This window comes from Grus americana, chromosome 5 (genome assembly GCF_028858705.1).
Source record: "Grus americana isolate bGruAme1 chromosome 5, bGruAme1.mat, whole genome shotgun sequence".
NCBI lineage: Eukaryota > Metazoa > Chordata > Aves > Gruiformes > Gruidae > Grus > Grus americana.
Window position 1 is genome coordinate 20,567,370 of NC_072856.1, and position 17,675 is coordinate 20,585,044.

The following is a 17,675-nucleotide window of genomic DNA, read 5'->3' on the forward strand; positions in this document are numbered from 1 at the left end:
TCTCAGAAAGAACCCAAAGCAATGCATCACATAACATATATTCTTCCTTTTCTTCACCCTCAAGAGCTATCCTAGTCCCATATCTCATTCAGCTTTGAGTGTAAGCTTTTACAGCAAACTATTGTTTGCAGTTATATGAAAAGCCAGGCATACCTATGGCTCTGTACAAAGAAGGTTGTCAAGAACAAAAAAATCAGGACACTAGTCCTTTCCAGTCTTCTCACTACTCCACTCATCCTTCTCCAGTGGCAATGAACTTCCCATCCACATGGGCCTTCTACCTACCCATCCCCTCTTGAGAAATGCAAACAGCACTCAGTAAAACTCTGCAGGGCTCCAGGCTGCAAGTGCCAGCACCAATACATGTCACCGCTTCTCTCCAGCATTTTGAGCTCTGCCTGTAGGTAGCACGGACAGCAGCAGTCTGTGTTTCCTGTCCTAAATTAAACATACCTGCACAATTACCCACTGCCTTCTGGGTCAGGCAGGCCATGGCTACTGACTTGTAGTTTTGAAGAGAGTCTTGGAGAAAATAAAATTAAAATACAATTTAAACAAAACTGTGTATGCTTCAAGTGACGAATGAAATCTGAAGTTTGAAGATTAAGCACTTCAGAAGTGTCCATTCTTCAATTCCCAAAGCTATTCCTTTTACAGAAATATTAACAATTAACTTTGAAATATGAGAATAAGCATATGTACACCTGTTAGAGTTAAAAAGCAATTGGGCAGTTGGCTGTACCCAAATGGTACAAGCATTACAATGATTTATACAGCTACTTACCACTACTTGGCAGCAAGGAAATACCACAGCTGGAAACGTTGTAACAACAAGAGGCTAGACTAGAGAAAAACCTTTTCTCTCTGCTGAAGGCACATCTGCAGTTTTCCTCTGTTCTCCGCTGTGAAGCAATACTTAATGCTGGAAAAATTAAATAATCAAGCTAATTAGAAGTGGCTAATAAGGCTTCAGACGTAAAATTAACACCTTCATTCCCCCTCCTACTAATAAACAGTTAAACACAGGAGTGATTTCTGTTAGGGAAAATAGAAGTTCTGACTGCTCAGCTAGTCATCTCTACTCAAGAGGACTGACCGGTTAGCGGGTGAGAAAGGTTTACACCAGAGAGACTTCTTGCTCTGACTACTCACGTCCTGTCAAAAGTCTTCATCTCTGTACTAGCAAAAGAAATTCAAAGGACTCAGTGCTGTCAGAAAAAATAGCAGCCCTTCTCTGAAGACCAACAACAACAAAATAATGACCCACCAAATCTCTCCCTGCAGGTTCTCCTAGCATTAGGAAGAGAGGAACCAAAACCTCACACTCCTAAGTACTCCTTCCATATGCTTATGTGGGGAGAGGCAACCCACAGAAAGCAAAACCTACTTTTTCTAGATCACTGCATGTACCAGGCAAGCATTCCTAGAGAAGAAGCTGACTTCTCATGTGCTCTGTCTGAGGCACAACAATGTTCAACGCTTAAAAAACATATTCAAGAACAAATTCTTCACAGACACATTACTCCTTTCAATCTTTCTTAATGGCTTATAAAAGAAACACCATAAAGTGAATTGAGCAGTGACATTTGCAGCTTCTAAAACCTTAGTGTGCCCACAGTAGTATCAGGACAACTTTCATACTTCTGCCCATTAAGAGGGAAAAGTAATCTCAAAACCACTATGTGTCTTAGTTTTTGGAAGAAAAACTACAACCCATAAATTTCTATTAGAATTCTAGTATTTCTCAGATTTTTTTTCCCCTAATTTCTTTAGAGCGAGTCAGTATGATTTAGTCAGTACACTGAGTTGCAACAGTCATCAGCTGTCCAAGGAAATTGAAGACTCTTACATGATATGAAGGTCCTCTGGTGTGGTCTTTATTTTCCTAAGAAAGAGTTATTTTGGTCAATAACTGACTTGGATTAGAATATCTGCCATATAAATGCTGGAATACTTTGACAGTTGCACAAGACTTGTGTTGGATCATGTGCAAGTACTGGTGGTTCCTTCTAATTCAAGCGAGGATTATTATTATCTAGAGATAATCCCGTTTGTTGTTGGAGCCAAGAGGAGCAATAGTCAGAAATCACTGATGTAACGTGTTTGTGCAAAACATAATGAGATAATAGCAGGATTGTGTAGTTTCAGGTTGTAAAGAGTTAATATACTTGCATAAAACAAATTATTGTTCTCCTTTCTTCAGTCAACCACTACTAGATTTCAGAACATCCTCCAATCTTTGAAATATGTGTTGATACAGCACTTAAGGTTTGACAGGGAGATGAATTTGTGGCTTAATATCAGAAGTAACACTTCCAATTCTATACATGCTGCTATTGATCTGCTGCTTGTAATTATTGTAACATTGGATTAGCGAGAAGAGAAGTATTTTCATTACAAATTGTATGGGATCAAATTGAATCATTGTCAGCAAACAAAACTATTTTTTTTGTGTGCTTCCATCGTTTCAAAAGTTTCTCCAGAGAAGAAAGAATCTTCTCCTGAACATGGATCAAAATAACATCCTCAAAATGAAGAGTACAGAAGAGCTAAGAGTGCAGGAATCCTAGTGGTGAGGTACCAATCTTACATAAAAATCCATAAACCTCCAAAATCTCCAGTGCTCTGTAGGAGTGAGAAGGGAACCTGGCAGAACACATGTCCCCCTACAGATACTGGAGTCAGATCACTCATTTTCATCAGGTCCACCTGACTTTGAGACATGTAAAATCATTTCAGTAAAGCTACCTCACCCACTCATTTAAAATGCTAAAAAGCAAATGAGAAATCTATGGCTTTGTCAAATGCACAGGAGAAGCAAACACTGACCCAAACTAGTGTTAGCCTCAGTGGGACAGTTTACAGGGACTGGAAAGACTTCACAGTCATCAAAGAGGTCTCAGAAGTCATGAACCTGAAGATTAGTCCACAGAGAAAATGGGTCGCTTTGGATATATGTTGGATCTATATGCTGAACGGTAATGCAGATCATTCCTACGAGACTTTGTGGGACTGACAAGCATGGAAGCTAACTGCACCTAACACAGACTTTCAATGAATTCAATGGGAAAGCAAAGCAACACCAGTAAGTAGATGAGAGTGTCAGGGAAAGAGAAAATGGTTGGAAAAAAATAGGGTTTTGTCCTGCATGTGAACATGAGAAGAATAAAAGAATGAAAGAAATCAATGAATTATTTTTTGCAGGATTTGCATTATAGGTCTTGACTTGGCAGGCTCTTACACATGTGGATAACTAGAAGCAGATAATCAGTGAGTGCAGGAGAAATCAATGACCAGAGCAGTGAGATGGAAGGATCTTGAATTCCACAAACAGTTAATCTGCCAACTTTCCCCACTGCTGCCACTCTCCTTCCCAAAGCGAGCACGATGATGGTAAAACATGTTGTGAAAAGTCATTAAAAACTGCATGACATTTTCAACATATATAGAATAATACAGCTAATAAAGATCATTATTAAAATTAAATGATCCTTGGAACAACATGTTATTCCAAATCCCTGCAGAACACTGTAATTTGCTAGAAAGAAATTGGCAGAGAATAGTTATTTGATGTTCTTAGGGTCCGATGAACTGGTAAAACTCCAAGATTTGATTTTCCTGCCACAAGATTTATTGAAGAGTCAATGATAGGGTCCCGTCTTCTTCATTAAATATATATTAATATGCATTTCAAATACAGGAATTGCCAGAAATGTTTGCCACCATATTAATTATGGCTTCTTAAGTCTGGGAAAGACCCTTTGAATTGTGTGACTAGGCATGATAATTTCTAATGCAGCCTTCAAGACATTACCTAAAGAGCTCGTCCAAGCAATTAGGCTACTGTTTAAAAACACCCCCCCCCCCCCCCAAACAACAGCAATCAATCCAGATTTACTCTAGGAAAGACATATACCTCTATATATTAACATCCCATGCAAAAATGAATCTCTACTCCCTTAGGCCATCTTTTCAAACAGCATCCTGTCCTGCTCTGTGGCTACCCATGCCTTCAAAAAGCTCCACTGGCCAGGGCAGAGTGGCATTCCAGGTAGGGTACTGCAATCTGTACACCCTTATCATTACATCACCAGCCTAAAAATTCTCTAGAAAAAACATTAAAGAACCATTGTGCTGTCTATCCCTTCATGATAGGAAGCTTGCACTGCAGACTTCCAGTTCTCTTGCCCTGCATAATGTAATTTTTATTTGTTTGATCCAGAATCACAAATTACAGTAGTGTCCATACTGTTACCACTGCCACAGAATGAAAACAAAGAATTCTGTTTTTACTAAGGGTTTGACAAAAGGTTTGTTTTATAAGTCCCAAGGGAACTATGAGTGCCCTTTTAAGTGTAATTTTGTGCAAGTGCACTACAGATAACCTCTTCTGGAAAATAACTGTTTGGGCAGCTGGAATTTACTATGAAGTCATCAGGAAACTACTGTTACAATAATCCACCCCTAATGGCAAAACCAGTTCCTGCTACATTTATGCAATATAAAGCATCCTGCAACACACTACTCTATTTTAGCAGGTGCAACTTCTGAAAAGTTGAAAAATAAAACATCTGACCTGATATTAATGGGCATCTTTCTTTTCTGTATATGACTAAACGATCTTGTTTTAATCTGTTTTTGTTAAGCAGAAGGAGGTAACAACTACTTCAGTAATGCTACTTTAATGTCAAGGAATCATGTAAACACTGTAAAGAGCATCCATCTGCTTGTGTGCCCCATTAAAGAAAAAAAGCTTTTATGAGAATGCTGAAATATCAAGATATCAATATCCCATTTAAAGTAATTAAAAATTCACTGACTTCAACAACACTGAATGACTCAAATGCTTACAATGATGGCTTTGTTTAACTGTTCAGACAATTTGAGGCCTTGGTTCAAACACCCAAATTTGCACATAAAGCAGTCATACCAATTTGCCATATTGTTTGCCTTCCTTTTTTATGGTTTTACAAACTAAGAGTGCCTGATGGTCCTTTGATATTACATGTAAATCCTGCTTTACAGTTGCCATGACCATGACAGGTAAACCTTGGGATCTTTGTCCTGCACAGTCCTTGGGGAAATTCTTGGGAGCTTCATGGACTTCGTATTACCCCCATGCACAGAGTTGAGTTCAAACTGTGGCATCATCCAAAGCAGCAGTCATCTCAGAGAAGAAAATGCATGCTACAAACCCAGACTAGGTTTGATCCAACACCCTTGAGATAAAAGGTGCTTAATATTCTAAAAAACAATAGTGGTAATAAATAAAAAGGCAATGCATTTAAATGCCACCCATTTCTCTTAGATATATCTACAAATTGCATGTATTAAAAAAGCAAGATATGTAATACTTTTCCAGATCCTGTTGAGGAAGTTGTAAGGTGATGAGAAATTTTTTATCATGTGTGCTGGAAATGCCTCTAAATTAAATCATTCTGGAGCTAGCTTGTCAAATGTTGTCCTGATAGCAGGATAAAAAGCAGATCTCTCTCTATTATATGTATTATTACGTGTCAAAGAAACAATAAACCATATCAATTGGGTTTGTTTTTTAGAGTCCTGCGGTGGGAGGGAATTAGTGGCCAATTTCTGTTTGGCTACAAACATTCATTGATACACTTGGCAGTGCAAGTCCACTATGTGGCTATGAATGAGCATGGGTATTACCTAAATCCTTAGCTGAGACTGAAAGATGCTATAGATTGAGATTTTTTTCTTTTTCTTATCTAGGTGAATTTCCTGCTGCAAGGAAATCTCTCAAGAGGCTCTTCTGCTGTCTGTCCTCACTCCTCCCCACAATCAGCCTAAGAAAAGCAAAGCATGGGGTAGGATGTGGGGGTAACTGGTGAACAACAGGTATTATGGAAAAACAGAGCTCCAAGGTGCCGACGCCTTCACTGCCAGACAGCTGCCAAATGATCTTATGATCATTTCAGTTAAAGGAGATAAGAGTAAATCCCTCACCATTTTAGCTTTAGCAAGGTAGCCAGGGATCAGGAAGCTACATTTGGTTCTTTATGGCCACAATTTTTTACCCGACTGTGTCCAGATGTCAAATAAGGGAGAAACAAGGCTGCTCTATTTAAAATCCTCCTGTCCTTATGTAGGGGTCCTGTCATGGATAGCTAATACCAAGGTACACAAGAACCAACATATCTGTGCTTGTCACACACTCATATCCTGCCTTAAATGTAGATGTTACTGGAGCAGAAGACTGGGGAAAATAATCAGTTTAGGCAATTCTAACATTGCAGTTGCAGCTCTGTTAAAATAAAAAGTATTCAACTATAACATTATCCTTTTCAACTATTCCCAAGGTACAGATACTAATTTAAACCACAGCACTAGCTTAATGAAGTCCTTTGTCAGGAAATGCTTAATATACCTCTTTTTGGGTCTTACCTCCGATATGTTATTCCTATTTCAGAAGACAGAATTACAGGTAAGGGCATCGTGCCAGGCTGAATTAAGATTTGCTCTCATGTTTAATACTTCACAGGTTATCTTAATATCTATTGGATATTCTGTTAACCTTCAAAGGACAATAACCTGAACAATTACTTTTCTAAAACATCAGCCAGGTCACTCATTTACCCTCCTTGTATTCAAAAGGCCTAATTCAGCAATTACTTGAATTGCAGATGCTCGGCATGTTACTGGACATACTGAGGAAGGACATAAACAAAGTAAGATTTTGCAGAGTCAGTATCTTTTTAAGATCAACAGATATAGTTAGGAAAACAAGACAAGTTTTAGGGCACACAAACCCCTCTTCATGTCATGGGCACTTATGCATAGTCTCCAAACTCAGAGAAGAAATGTAACTCAGCACCACAGTTTCAGGTCCAAATCCTGAAAAGACTCATTCATGTGAACAACTTTACACAGGGTGAGTAGGGGGATAACCCAAGTACAAAGTTCATCACCTGGCTCACCCAAGATAAAAGCATCCACTGGTATCATTTACAGTATTAACAAAAGCATTCCCACCAGCCTCCCCCAAATGCGTATTCTTTCCTCACAACACCTTTGCAAGAGGTGGTCTACAACCGGATTAAACATCTCTCTCCTCTTCATCAGCCACGTTACATAAAGTCCCATAGGTCAAAACTCACAATGAAGTTGCCCAAGTTGTTTCTTCTTTAGCTTCCAATTTCACTGAGAAGACTTAAAAATATGAACCTCAGCATACTATTTCTGAGCTGCTGGAGCTGGGCTAAAGAAAGGCAGCTAGACAGCCCGAGTGCCCAAGACCAGCACTGCACATCCTACAACCACTCTGTATGCAAGTCTGAGTGCAGTAAAAGAAAAGTTACCTACAGGGAGCGCTCAACTTATAATGTATATTTAACATCTGGAAAAAGAAACAATACTGTGTCTGCATATAGTCTGCAATATATATGTTTAAAAAGCAAGAAGCAGCATGGCAAAATCATATTGGTGGGGGATAAAAAAAAAATCAAAATTTGAGTGGATCAGGGCTAATTCGTCACTAAGCAATAATCTTCCTTAGTGCTGGTGGGTGAGGCCATTAGAAATACTCTGTTATCAGTGGAAAGGTACTTTATTACTGAATAAAGCTTTTCTATATGAATAAACTAATTTGTCAACTGATTTGCATAGATTATACAGTATTCCACTGGTGGTCACACAGCACAAGAAGTTTAAGATTAATCTTCTGCAAAGTGATGAAAACCAAGGAATAAGTTAATCTGTCCCATGTAGACTCAAAATTTCACCCACTTTTAAAAATATTATATACAAGGCAGCGTCAATAGTTGTAAAGATGGGACTATATTAAAAAAGTTCCCTCTCTCACTGCAAATTTAGTTTTGCTTTAGTGTTGCCCTAATTATCCCTTCCTGTCACATGTAAGATCTTCCCACTCTGCACAAATACTGCTTTTAACCTAGCCTTGCTGTCTTTATCTGGGGCTTAAGACAAGAGCTTTTCACATCAGTTGACACTCTCCCACCTCGTTATGAAAAAGCTGGGTAAGTCACCTGATGTCATGGTTTAGCCCCAGCCAGCAGCTAAGCACCACGCAGCTCCGAGGAGAATCAGGAAAAAAAAAGTAGAAAAAAAAAAGGAAGAGGAAAATAACAACAACAATACTTATAAAAGAATATACAAAGTGGGTGATACACACAATGCAATTTGCTCACCACCTGGAACCCAATGCCCAGCCTGTCCCCAAGCAGCGCCTCCTCCTCCCCGGCCAGCTCCCCCCCTTATATAGAATCATAGAATGGTTTGGGTTGGAAGGGACCTTAAAGATCATCTAGTTCCAACCCCCCTGCCATGGGCAGGGACACCCTCCACTAGACCAGGTTGCCCAAAGCCCCATCCAACCTGGCCTTAAACACTTCCCGGGATGGGACATCCACAACTTCTCTGAGCAACCTGTGCCAGTGCCTCACCACCCTCACAGTAAAGAATTTCTCCTTAATATCTAATCTAAATCTACTCCTCTTCAGCTTAAAGCCATTACCCCTTGTCCCATCACTACATGGCCTTGTAAACAGTCCCTCTCCAGCTTTCCTGTAGGCCCCTTCAGGTACTAGAAGGCTGCTATAAGGTCTTCCTGGAGCCTTCTCTTCTCCAGGCTGAACAACCCCAACTCTCTTAGCCTTTCTTAGAGAAGAACTGAGCACGACATCATGGTATGGAATACCCCTTTGGCTAGTTTGGGTCAGCTATCGTGGCTGCGTCCCCTCCCAGCTTCTTGTGAAAACTAACTATCCCAGCTGAAAACCAGGACATCATCCACCCCTTACTGTATACCATCTATGTCACGCTCAGATCCTACATTGTCCAATTAATCACCACCACTTTTCCCGTCTTTGATATATATACACACACACGTGCGCGCAGATATCATTCCCTTGGTCTATAGGCCATCCTTCTAAAATGTCTGTTGAGTTCATTTAGTCCATGACTTTGGGCTCCATCTGTTGTAACCATCTTTCAGGGCAGGAGAGATGGTGTGTGGTGTCAGATTTTTGCATGTTGCATCCAGAGCTCGCAGCTGGTATATCTGGCACGGTCCATGCTCACGGTCTGCAGCTTGAAGATGTCAATTTCAAGGAAGTTGCTGGGTGCTGGTTGCTGAAGTCAGTTCTGATTCCATCATCATGGCACTTTTCTTGGTTTCATCAAAGTTCATCCTTCATTAATTTGGGTGATTCTTACTGTAATACCATTGATACCACATATAGCAATCATAGTAGCAATGACATACAATGGCAGGGTTATTTGGCAATTAACATCACACAATTTAATTTATTGCCTATTCTCACCCAAAATCAAATCCCCTTGAGATACACATCAGACTTCCCCATCCTTCCGCATCACCCACCAAGTGCACCAGGGTCCTTGAGCAAAAGCAGTCCCACGGATGTGTTTGCCTTTGCTTGAAGCATGGATAACCCAGACTGTCTCCCCCAACATACTCTTCATACACACTATGGGACTTTATCTCCTTCTACAGTATGTGGAAGTTTTGATTGGGCAGGGCCAGCTCGATCGGTAGACCCCCTAGTGTTAACTAACCAGGTGGCTTTTGCTAAATGTGTATCCCAATGTTTGAGGGTCCCATCAACCATTGTTTTCACTGTAGTCTTCAGCAGTCCATTGCAGCATTCGATCTTCCTGGAGGCTGGTGCACGACAGGGGATGTGATATACCCACTCAATGCCATGCTCTTTGGCCCAGGTGTCTATGAGGTTGTTTTGGAAATGAGTCCCATTGTCTGACTCAATTCTTTCTGGGGTGACTTGCTTTTCAAGGACCAGGATAGTGTTCCAGGTGGTGGCATGGGATATGGGATATGTTTCCAGCCATCCGGTGGTTGCTTCCACCATTGTAAGCACATGGCACTTGCCTTGGTGGGTTTATGGGAGTGTGATGTAATCAATCTGCCATGCCTCCCCACATTTATATTTCAGCCATTGTCCTCCACAGAGGTTTTAACCACTTGGCTTGTTTGATTGCAGCACATGTTTCACATTCACGGATAACCTGTGAAATAGGATCCACGATCAAGTCCACCGATCAATCACAAGCCCATCTATATGTTGCATCCTTTCCTTGATCGCCTGAGGTGTCACGGGCCCAGCGAGTTATAATTCACACTTATGTTGCCAGTCCAGATCCACCTGAGCCACTTCAATCTTAGCAGCCTGATCCACCTGCTGGTTGTTTTGATGTTCCTCAGTGACCCGACTCTCAGGTACGCAGGCTTGCACATGACCTACTTTCACAACCAGCTTCTCTAGCCAGGCAGCAATATCTTGCCACAATGCAGCAGCCCAGATGGGTTTCCCTCTACACTGCCAGTTGCTCTGCTTCCACTGCTGTAACCACCCCCACAGGGCATTTGCCACCATCCATCAGTCAGTACAGAGGCAGAGCATTGGCCACTTTTCTCACTCAGCAATGTCTAAAGCCAGTTGGATGGCTTTCACTTCTGCAGACTGACTCGATTCACCTTCTCCTTCAGCAGCTTCTACAACTTGCCATGTAGGACTCCATACAGCGCCTTCCACCTCCCATGCTTTCCCACAATGCGACAGGACCCATCAGTGAACAGGGCATACGGCTTCTCATTTTCTGGCAGTTTATTATACAGTGGGGTCGCTTCAGCACATGTCACCTCCTCCTCTGGCGACATTCCAAAATCTTTGCCTTCTGGCCAGTCCGTGATCACTTCCAGAATTCCTGGGCAATTGGGGTTTCCTATTCGAGCCCGCTGTGTGACCCACTTACTCCACATAGCATCAGCTGCATGATGTGTAGAGGGGACCCTCCCTTTGAACATCCAGCCCAGCACCGGCAGTCGGGGTGCCAGGAGGAGCTGTGTTTCAGTACCAACCACCTCCAAAGCAGCTTGAACCCCTTCATATGCTGCCAATATCTCTTTTTCAGTTGGAGTGCAGCTGGCCTCAGATCCTCTTTACCCCCAACTCCAAAACCCCAGGGCTTGACCTCAAGTCTCCCCTGGTGCTTTCTGCCAGAGACTCCAGGTAGGGCCATTCTCCCCAGCTGTGGTGTAGAACATGTTTTACATCTGGTCCTGCCCAGACTGGCCCAAGGGCTACTGCATGAACTATTTCCTGTTTAATTTGTTCAAAGGCTTGCTGTTGCTCAGGGCCCCATTCATCCACTGTTGGTGTCTCCTCACCTTCCCAGTCCATTATGGCCAATGAGTTGGCATATGACAATGGTGCACTCTGTACAAACTTCCACCACATGGGCCGTATACATTGAACTTCATCTGGATCTGTGGGTAACTGCACATTGTCCAGGTCATAATGAACCATCGCCTGCACAGCTAATTCCCTCAGGTACTAGATACCTCTCTCCATGGTGGTCCACTTGCCTGGATGACATACAACATCTTCACTGAAGGGATAATTTTCCCTTATGCCTGACAGAAGTTGCCTCCAGAGGCTGAGGCCTCATCTCTTTTTTCCAATCACTTTGTTAATGCCTCCTTCCCTAGACAGGGATCCTAGCTCCTTGGCCTCCCTGCCCTCTAATCCCAGGCTACTAGCCCTATTATCCCAGCATCGGAGCCACCAAGTGACAATGTGTGTGCCTGGATGGCGGTTGAAATCTTTTTGTATATCTCGCAGCTCACTCAGGGACAGGGATCAGGTGATTACCTCTGGTTCTGCCTCTTCCTCCTGTTCTTGTGATGGTCCTGGTTTATCATAATCCCCTACTAAACAAAGTGGGTTTTTTGTGTATTTCTTCTTGTGTATAGGGGTGATTGATACCAGCATGGGTTGGTTTTTTTTGGTGCAGTCTGTCACTGGGGCTGGAGTAACCACAGCGCCTGTTGCTGGGGTTGGGGTAGCTGCAGTGCCTGTCCCTCTGTTTTCCCTCTCTTCCCCCTGAGGGTACTTGCCCAATATCAAGCAGTATTTTGTAGATACTGGCCAGGGCCCAGCACAGCACAGCAAGTTGTGCCTCTTTAGAATAGCCACAGCATTTTCCTTTCAAATATTCTATCATTTTATCATTGTCCTGTAGTTGTTCAGGAGTGAATTTCCAAACCACTGGAGGTGAGAAAGTCTCTAGATACCTGCCCATATTCTCCCACATGCCATGTCACCCATGACTATCCAGCCTCAGAGCAGATCTCTGGGTGGTATTCTTAAAACAATTTATTGTAACCCTAACCAAGATCTGAAACACATTCAGGAGACATAGCAGTAAGAGCACGCTGGTTTGAACATCCCAAGGATATTAAAAATTCTCAAAAATTGCTGTAACCAGCCTGAAGGAAAGAGGAAGTGAAACAGCAAGGGAAAGTATCCCTCCTTGTCTTCCCCACAGATTGAGTGCGATTATTAATAAAATCCAAGAGATGACATCCAAGGTATGGGCATGACAGCAATGCCACATACAAATATCAGCTTAACCTCATGACCAGTGATGTTATCACATGATAAGTCAATATTACACAGTACAACAAAATGACAATCCTGATCCCACCTCCCAGACGTGATAAACAGCGCCGCACGGAATACAAACAAAATACCATTGTGACCAGTGAGTATTTACCTAATATAATAAATGCATATAACAACTTCTTTTTAACCCACCCTGGTCAGATCTGTCTCTATCTCAACCCTTCGGGCCCCATGTTGGGTGCCAAAAAGGACTGTCGCGTTTTAGCCCCAGTCAGCAGCTGAGCACGATGCAGCCACTTGCTCACCCCTCCCCCAGGGAGATGGGGAGGAGAATAGGAAGACAAAGGCAAATCCTTGTGGGTTGGGATAAGGACAGTTTACTTGGACAGCAAAGGGAGAGGAAAATAACAACAACAATACTTATAAAAGAATATAAAAAGCAGTTGATACACAATGCAATTTGCTCACCGCCTGGAACCTGATGCCCAGCCCATTCCCAGGCAGTGACTCCTTCTCCCCAGCCAGCACTGCCCTTATACACTGAGCATGACATCATATGGTATCAAATACCCCTTTGGCTAGTTTGGGTCAGCTGTCCTGGGTGTGTCCCCTTGCAGCTTCTTGTGAAAATTAACTCTATCCTGGCTGAAAACCAGGACACCTGAACACTGGGGTCTCCCCAGTGCCTTCCGCAATTTCTCCTGCATGCCTAAAGGTCTTGCAGGCTCTCTCTATTCATTAGGATAATAATATCGCAGTGTGGATCAGTTTTCTGAGGCACAGAAAGATGCAGTGTCTCCCTGCACACGTAAGTGCAATCTCAGATCAAGCTTAAAGCAGTGCTATTCATTCACAGGCTATTCTAATCCATGGACTCAGGACTTGACACTCCAAAGCTGCATAGAAGAAAAAAGCTACGGTTTTGGTCTTCAAAGCATTTTTAGTATTCAACATTTAGAAGCATTTCCAGATTCCAGCTAAGAAAAGGACAATAAAACCAGACTTTTTTCCAGCTACTGTTGCACTGCATTTATGAGCCCTTTGAAATCCAAACTTCTCTGCAGGATGAAAATTCATCATATATGGCATTTCTGAGTTTCAAAGTGCTCTGTTGCTCCCAAACAATTTTCAGTGTGTGTTATTAGGTAACTAAGCTGATTGAAGCAAGAGATTCCATGGTCTGCAAAGCCATCTGAAGGGTAATTTTCAACACTGGGATGCTTCTGATTTCCAATGTGTTGCTCACATGGGATACATTGTATAAGAAGAGATGAATTCTAGCTGAACTTGTAGGAAAACACTAAACAGCGGAAGATGGTGCAGGAGCTTATTTATTAACAAACACTCCCAAAATTTTAGCAAGGACAGAAAACTAACAGTGAAAAGGACTTTGCAAAATCAATTCAGGCTACTAATGAGGTTGAATTATAAGCATCCTGCTGGGTCAAGGCAGATGCCCAGCTCGCTCCTGTAGTCAGAAACAGATGCTTTAAAAACATATCGGAAGTAGAGGTAGTCCAAAGCAATCCTTTCCCTGATATACTGTTTTAATTTCTAGCTATCTGCTGCTCAGTAACTTCCCAAGCTAAAAGGTGCATTGTGTATGACAGCTGGGGAGATATATAGAGAAGCAATTATTTGTCATGTCTCAAGACATGACAAATAGTCATCCATCGACTAAAGAAACCACATGAATTTTATCCGGAAGCAGTTTTTAAAAAGGAGAAAGTGAATTTTTGCATCATATTTGTTTAAATTGTGGAAGACACTGGCTTAGGTTGTTGTGGAGACTGAAATTATAAATGAGGTCAAAAGCAGTTAGATAGAATTATGGAGGATTCATCCATCTGTCCATACCATTCATTAATTTATAGCTTTCTTTTGCATCATCTCCTTTTTCATCACCTCTTCTAGCTGCAAAGTCTCATTTATTTTACCTGTTTTCCATCTCTCATCTTTGTTGTATTTCACGGAAATAATTTCAGTTCTGCCATTTACCCTCCAGGATGATCAGAACTGCACATGAGATTCAAGATACGGCCACAGAGACAGCACATGAATTTATGCTGTTTTCAGTTCCTCTTCTTAGAAGTTTTAACACTGTTGTCTTTTTGACTAGCTGCAAGATTATATTTTCAAAGAACTATCATAGTAGCTTAATGCTTTTTCCCAAGCATCAATAATTTACTTAAAGTGGTTCCTTCTATATATGTTTCTTTCCTGTATGTTCATCACTTTGAACTTGGGTGAACTCTATTAAAATAAAACAAAAACATACTCAAGCACTACTTAGGCTAGTAACATTAAGAAAAAAAAAAAGAGAAACCAAAGTAGTATTAGAACTCAACTCTAAAAACTTAAATTAAAACTCAAGATGCAAAAAATGTAAGATAAACAGACAGTGTTATGCTCTACTTCAAACACTGCTTCCTGATGTGAGACATTGCAATCAAAGGAACAAGTGCCTTCTGAAATATTTTTTTTTTTAAAATAAAAATCAGATGATGCTTCTCTGAACTGGCTAGGGTCCACAATCTTCTCCTTTTAATACAGATAATTAGCCTTTATTACATCTGCCATGGCAAATCTGGTCTTCTGATTTGTATTATAGCAAGTACTTGTGGCCCTACTGATATAAAATAGGTTTTGCTCCCAATTGTTTTTCAAGCCAACATATGAATCTACAGAAGGTATAAAAACACTAACCATTTTACTAGCAAATTAAAATTATGCAGATGTACCTAGATTAATTTCTGTGAAAAGCTCATTAATTTTCTGATTGAAAAAATAACCTCTTCATAATTCCTCCCAAATAAATAATAAGCCATTCCCATTAGTGACAAACATAGCAATCCCAAATTTATGGTATATTACATAATGTTATGATTTTGCAGCACTAAATTTTATAGTACTTCAAACTTAAAGATTAAATGTGGTTTCTTTAATTATGTCCCCTAAGGAGGTTAATTTAGATAAGCACATGCATCATCATCATAATAAAAAATAACATCACTCCTGTCCAGTGCTAAACTCACATCTGATCTAACATTGAATCTGAATCCTGCTTTTATATTGGATCAGGCCCCTCAAGTTGTGCAAGAACAGGATGATGGCATCCCAGGCCACAGGCAGAGCCTGTTCTCTCTTCCACTGATGGTAGTGTACAATTAAACTAACAAATTCAACTGCCCATACGTGGATGTGTCCATATATCAATCTCTTAAGAGGTCAGACCTACAGGAGCATAGTAATTCTCAGTGTTAAAGCCAAGAGAGAGAACTAAAGGCCAGAAGAATACCCAACACATACACCCCCCAACAAAACCTGTTAATGACAGCAGATCTGACACGCCTGAATGCTGCATTTTTAATCCAAGTTCTTTCAGGCAAATTCAAATCAGATAAAATAACAAAAAGCAGACAAATAAAATGAAATGGGAGAGTAATTTAAAAAAAAGTTCTGAAACATTTTCAGTCTTTTGTACATTTGAAATTATTTTACCTTTTCTTCCAATGCCACTGCTGTTCTGCATCTTTCATTTCCCATCCCTCTCCTACAGATTTCCATTCACTAGTCACAGCCATTCACCTCTGTTTATCTTGATTGATGCAGATGCTCATAGTGCAATTTCTTGTTTCATTACTTCATATCCTGCTAAAACAACAGTAAGAACACAGTCTTCAAGAGAAAAAAAAAATCCCAAAACAAACCTGAGCATTCCACAATTAATAATAAAAGAGTACTTTATCTGCTGTAGCAGTAGAAGTTCATGCTCAATAGGTCTTAAAAGTGTAACAGGACATGAAGCAGTACAGACTAGAATGGCTTAATGAAAGTGTAACTGAAAACAATTCCCCAGGAGACCATGAGAAGGTGAAGGATTTGGTACAGAAGGATCTATATATTTGCAAAAAAAAAGTTCTTTACTGAACAATTATTTACTCAAAGAACCATCATTTCCTAGGCTGTAGGACTAAGTTGAATCTGTGTTAAACATCAGACTAGCACAGGGTAAAAGGTTGAAGTCAACATTTAATACATTTTCACCATATCACCAGACAATTTTGCCTTGTAAAAGCACTCAGAATGGAAAATAATAGGTGAGCAGAAACATTTATACCAGGAAACAATGACTGTAGAAGATGGGTGCAGAGCCAGGATAACACAGGCCTCACAGGTCAAAGGGAGAGCTTAAGATATTCAGTTAACTAATTACTGTCTGCTAAAAACTGTGGGTGAGTACTGCAAGTCTTTTGCTAATAATGAGTTCATCCCCAAATCATTCTCCATACCACAAAGAGGCCATAGGTAGGAGAGGGGCCATACTGAGCCCCTTCTGCAAGAAGCTGAGCAAAGCTTAAAGCCTATAAACCTGGCATTGGCGAGTCTCTTCAGTCATTCAAGAGAAGGTGAGGAGACACTATGGAGGAGCCACACTCCCTCAATGTGAAATACCCAGGGATGCTTCCACAACTTGCAAGTACCCAGGCCTATTTAGTCATCAGCATTTTTCTCCTCAGAGCTATACCAAAGTGTAAAATTTAAACACGCCATTAAACCTACCAGATTCATTATCAACACCAACATAAACGGAGGCATTCAGGTGCTTCCACCTCTGCATAGATCTTGCTACAGCAACACAGACTCCTGGGGTCTTCAAACCCTGGTATGCATTAGACGGGTACCATACCAGTCAATGTGGTAACCACAAAGGCCTGTTTTAAGGCCCTTAAATGTACATGTGCAAATATTGGGTAACAGAGGGGAAACCAGCCCTTACACCAGTTCCCACGCCCGCCATGCACACAAAACCATTCCCAGGCTGCCACCCTCACTATTCACTCCCTCCCACGGACGAGAAGCACGACCCCTCCCCAGGGGCCTGACTGCTGGTGGCGGGTGGAGGCCGGCTCCTACCTGTAGGCCGGACGGGGCCGGGGGCGCTGCGCGGAGACTGCCCGTCGCCCGGCAACCGCCGCCGCGACGCGCGCGGCCTCGGCACCTGACCCGGAGCTCGCGGCTCCGCCCCCGGCAACCGCGGCTCAGCTCCCGGGGCCCGATGCTCCACCCCCGGGTGACGCTGCTCCGCCTCCTCCAGCGGTGGCAGCCCCTCCGTTTCCCGCGCCCGCCCATCCAGCTTCCCCGCGAGCTGCGGGCGGGTGAGCGGCGCGCGCAGCGGCAGCGCCGTTCTGCAGGGTGCTGGGGACACGGAGACGAGACGCCCCGTTGCCTGGGCGAGGTGGGGGAATAGAG

The 17,675-nt window shown here is 41.9% G+C and overlaps 1 protein-coding gene across 6 annotated transcripts in view; it reads right to left on the bottom strand.

Annotated features, from left to right (window-relative positions):
• Positions 1 to 17,470, bottom strand: part of LRRC56 (leucine rich repeat containing 56) — a 76,673-nt gene extending 59,203 nt beyond the window's left edge. For 3 of the 6 annotated variants that reach the window (XM_054828727.1, XM_054828721.1, XM_054828726.1), the window contains exons 1-2: positions 17,340 to 17,462; positions 15,924 to 16,073 (exon numbers count right to left, since the gene is read on the bottom strand). Coding sequence is in view for 2 of the 6 variants with exons in the window: in XM_054828721.1 (XP_054684696.1) it covers positions 15,924 to 15,989 (66 nt within the window). In the remaining 4 variants the exon portion in view is untranslated. Of the gene's footprint in view, positions 1 to 784; positions 923 to 15,923; positions 16,077 to 17,339 lie in introns of all 6 variants that reach the window. The other 3 variants (XM_054828725.1, XM_054828720.1, XM_054828723.1) reach the window with 2 other exon arrangements.
• Between the last annotated feature and the right edge of the window lie 205 nt (positions 17,471 to 17,675).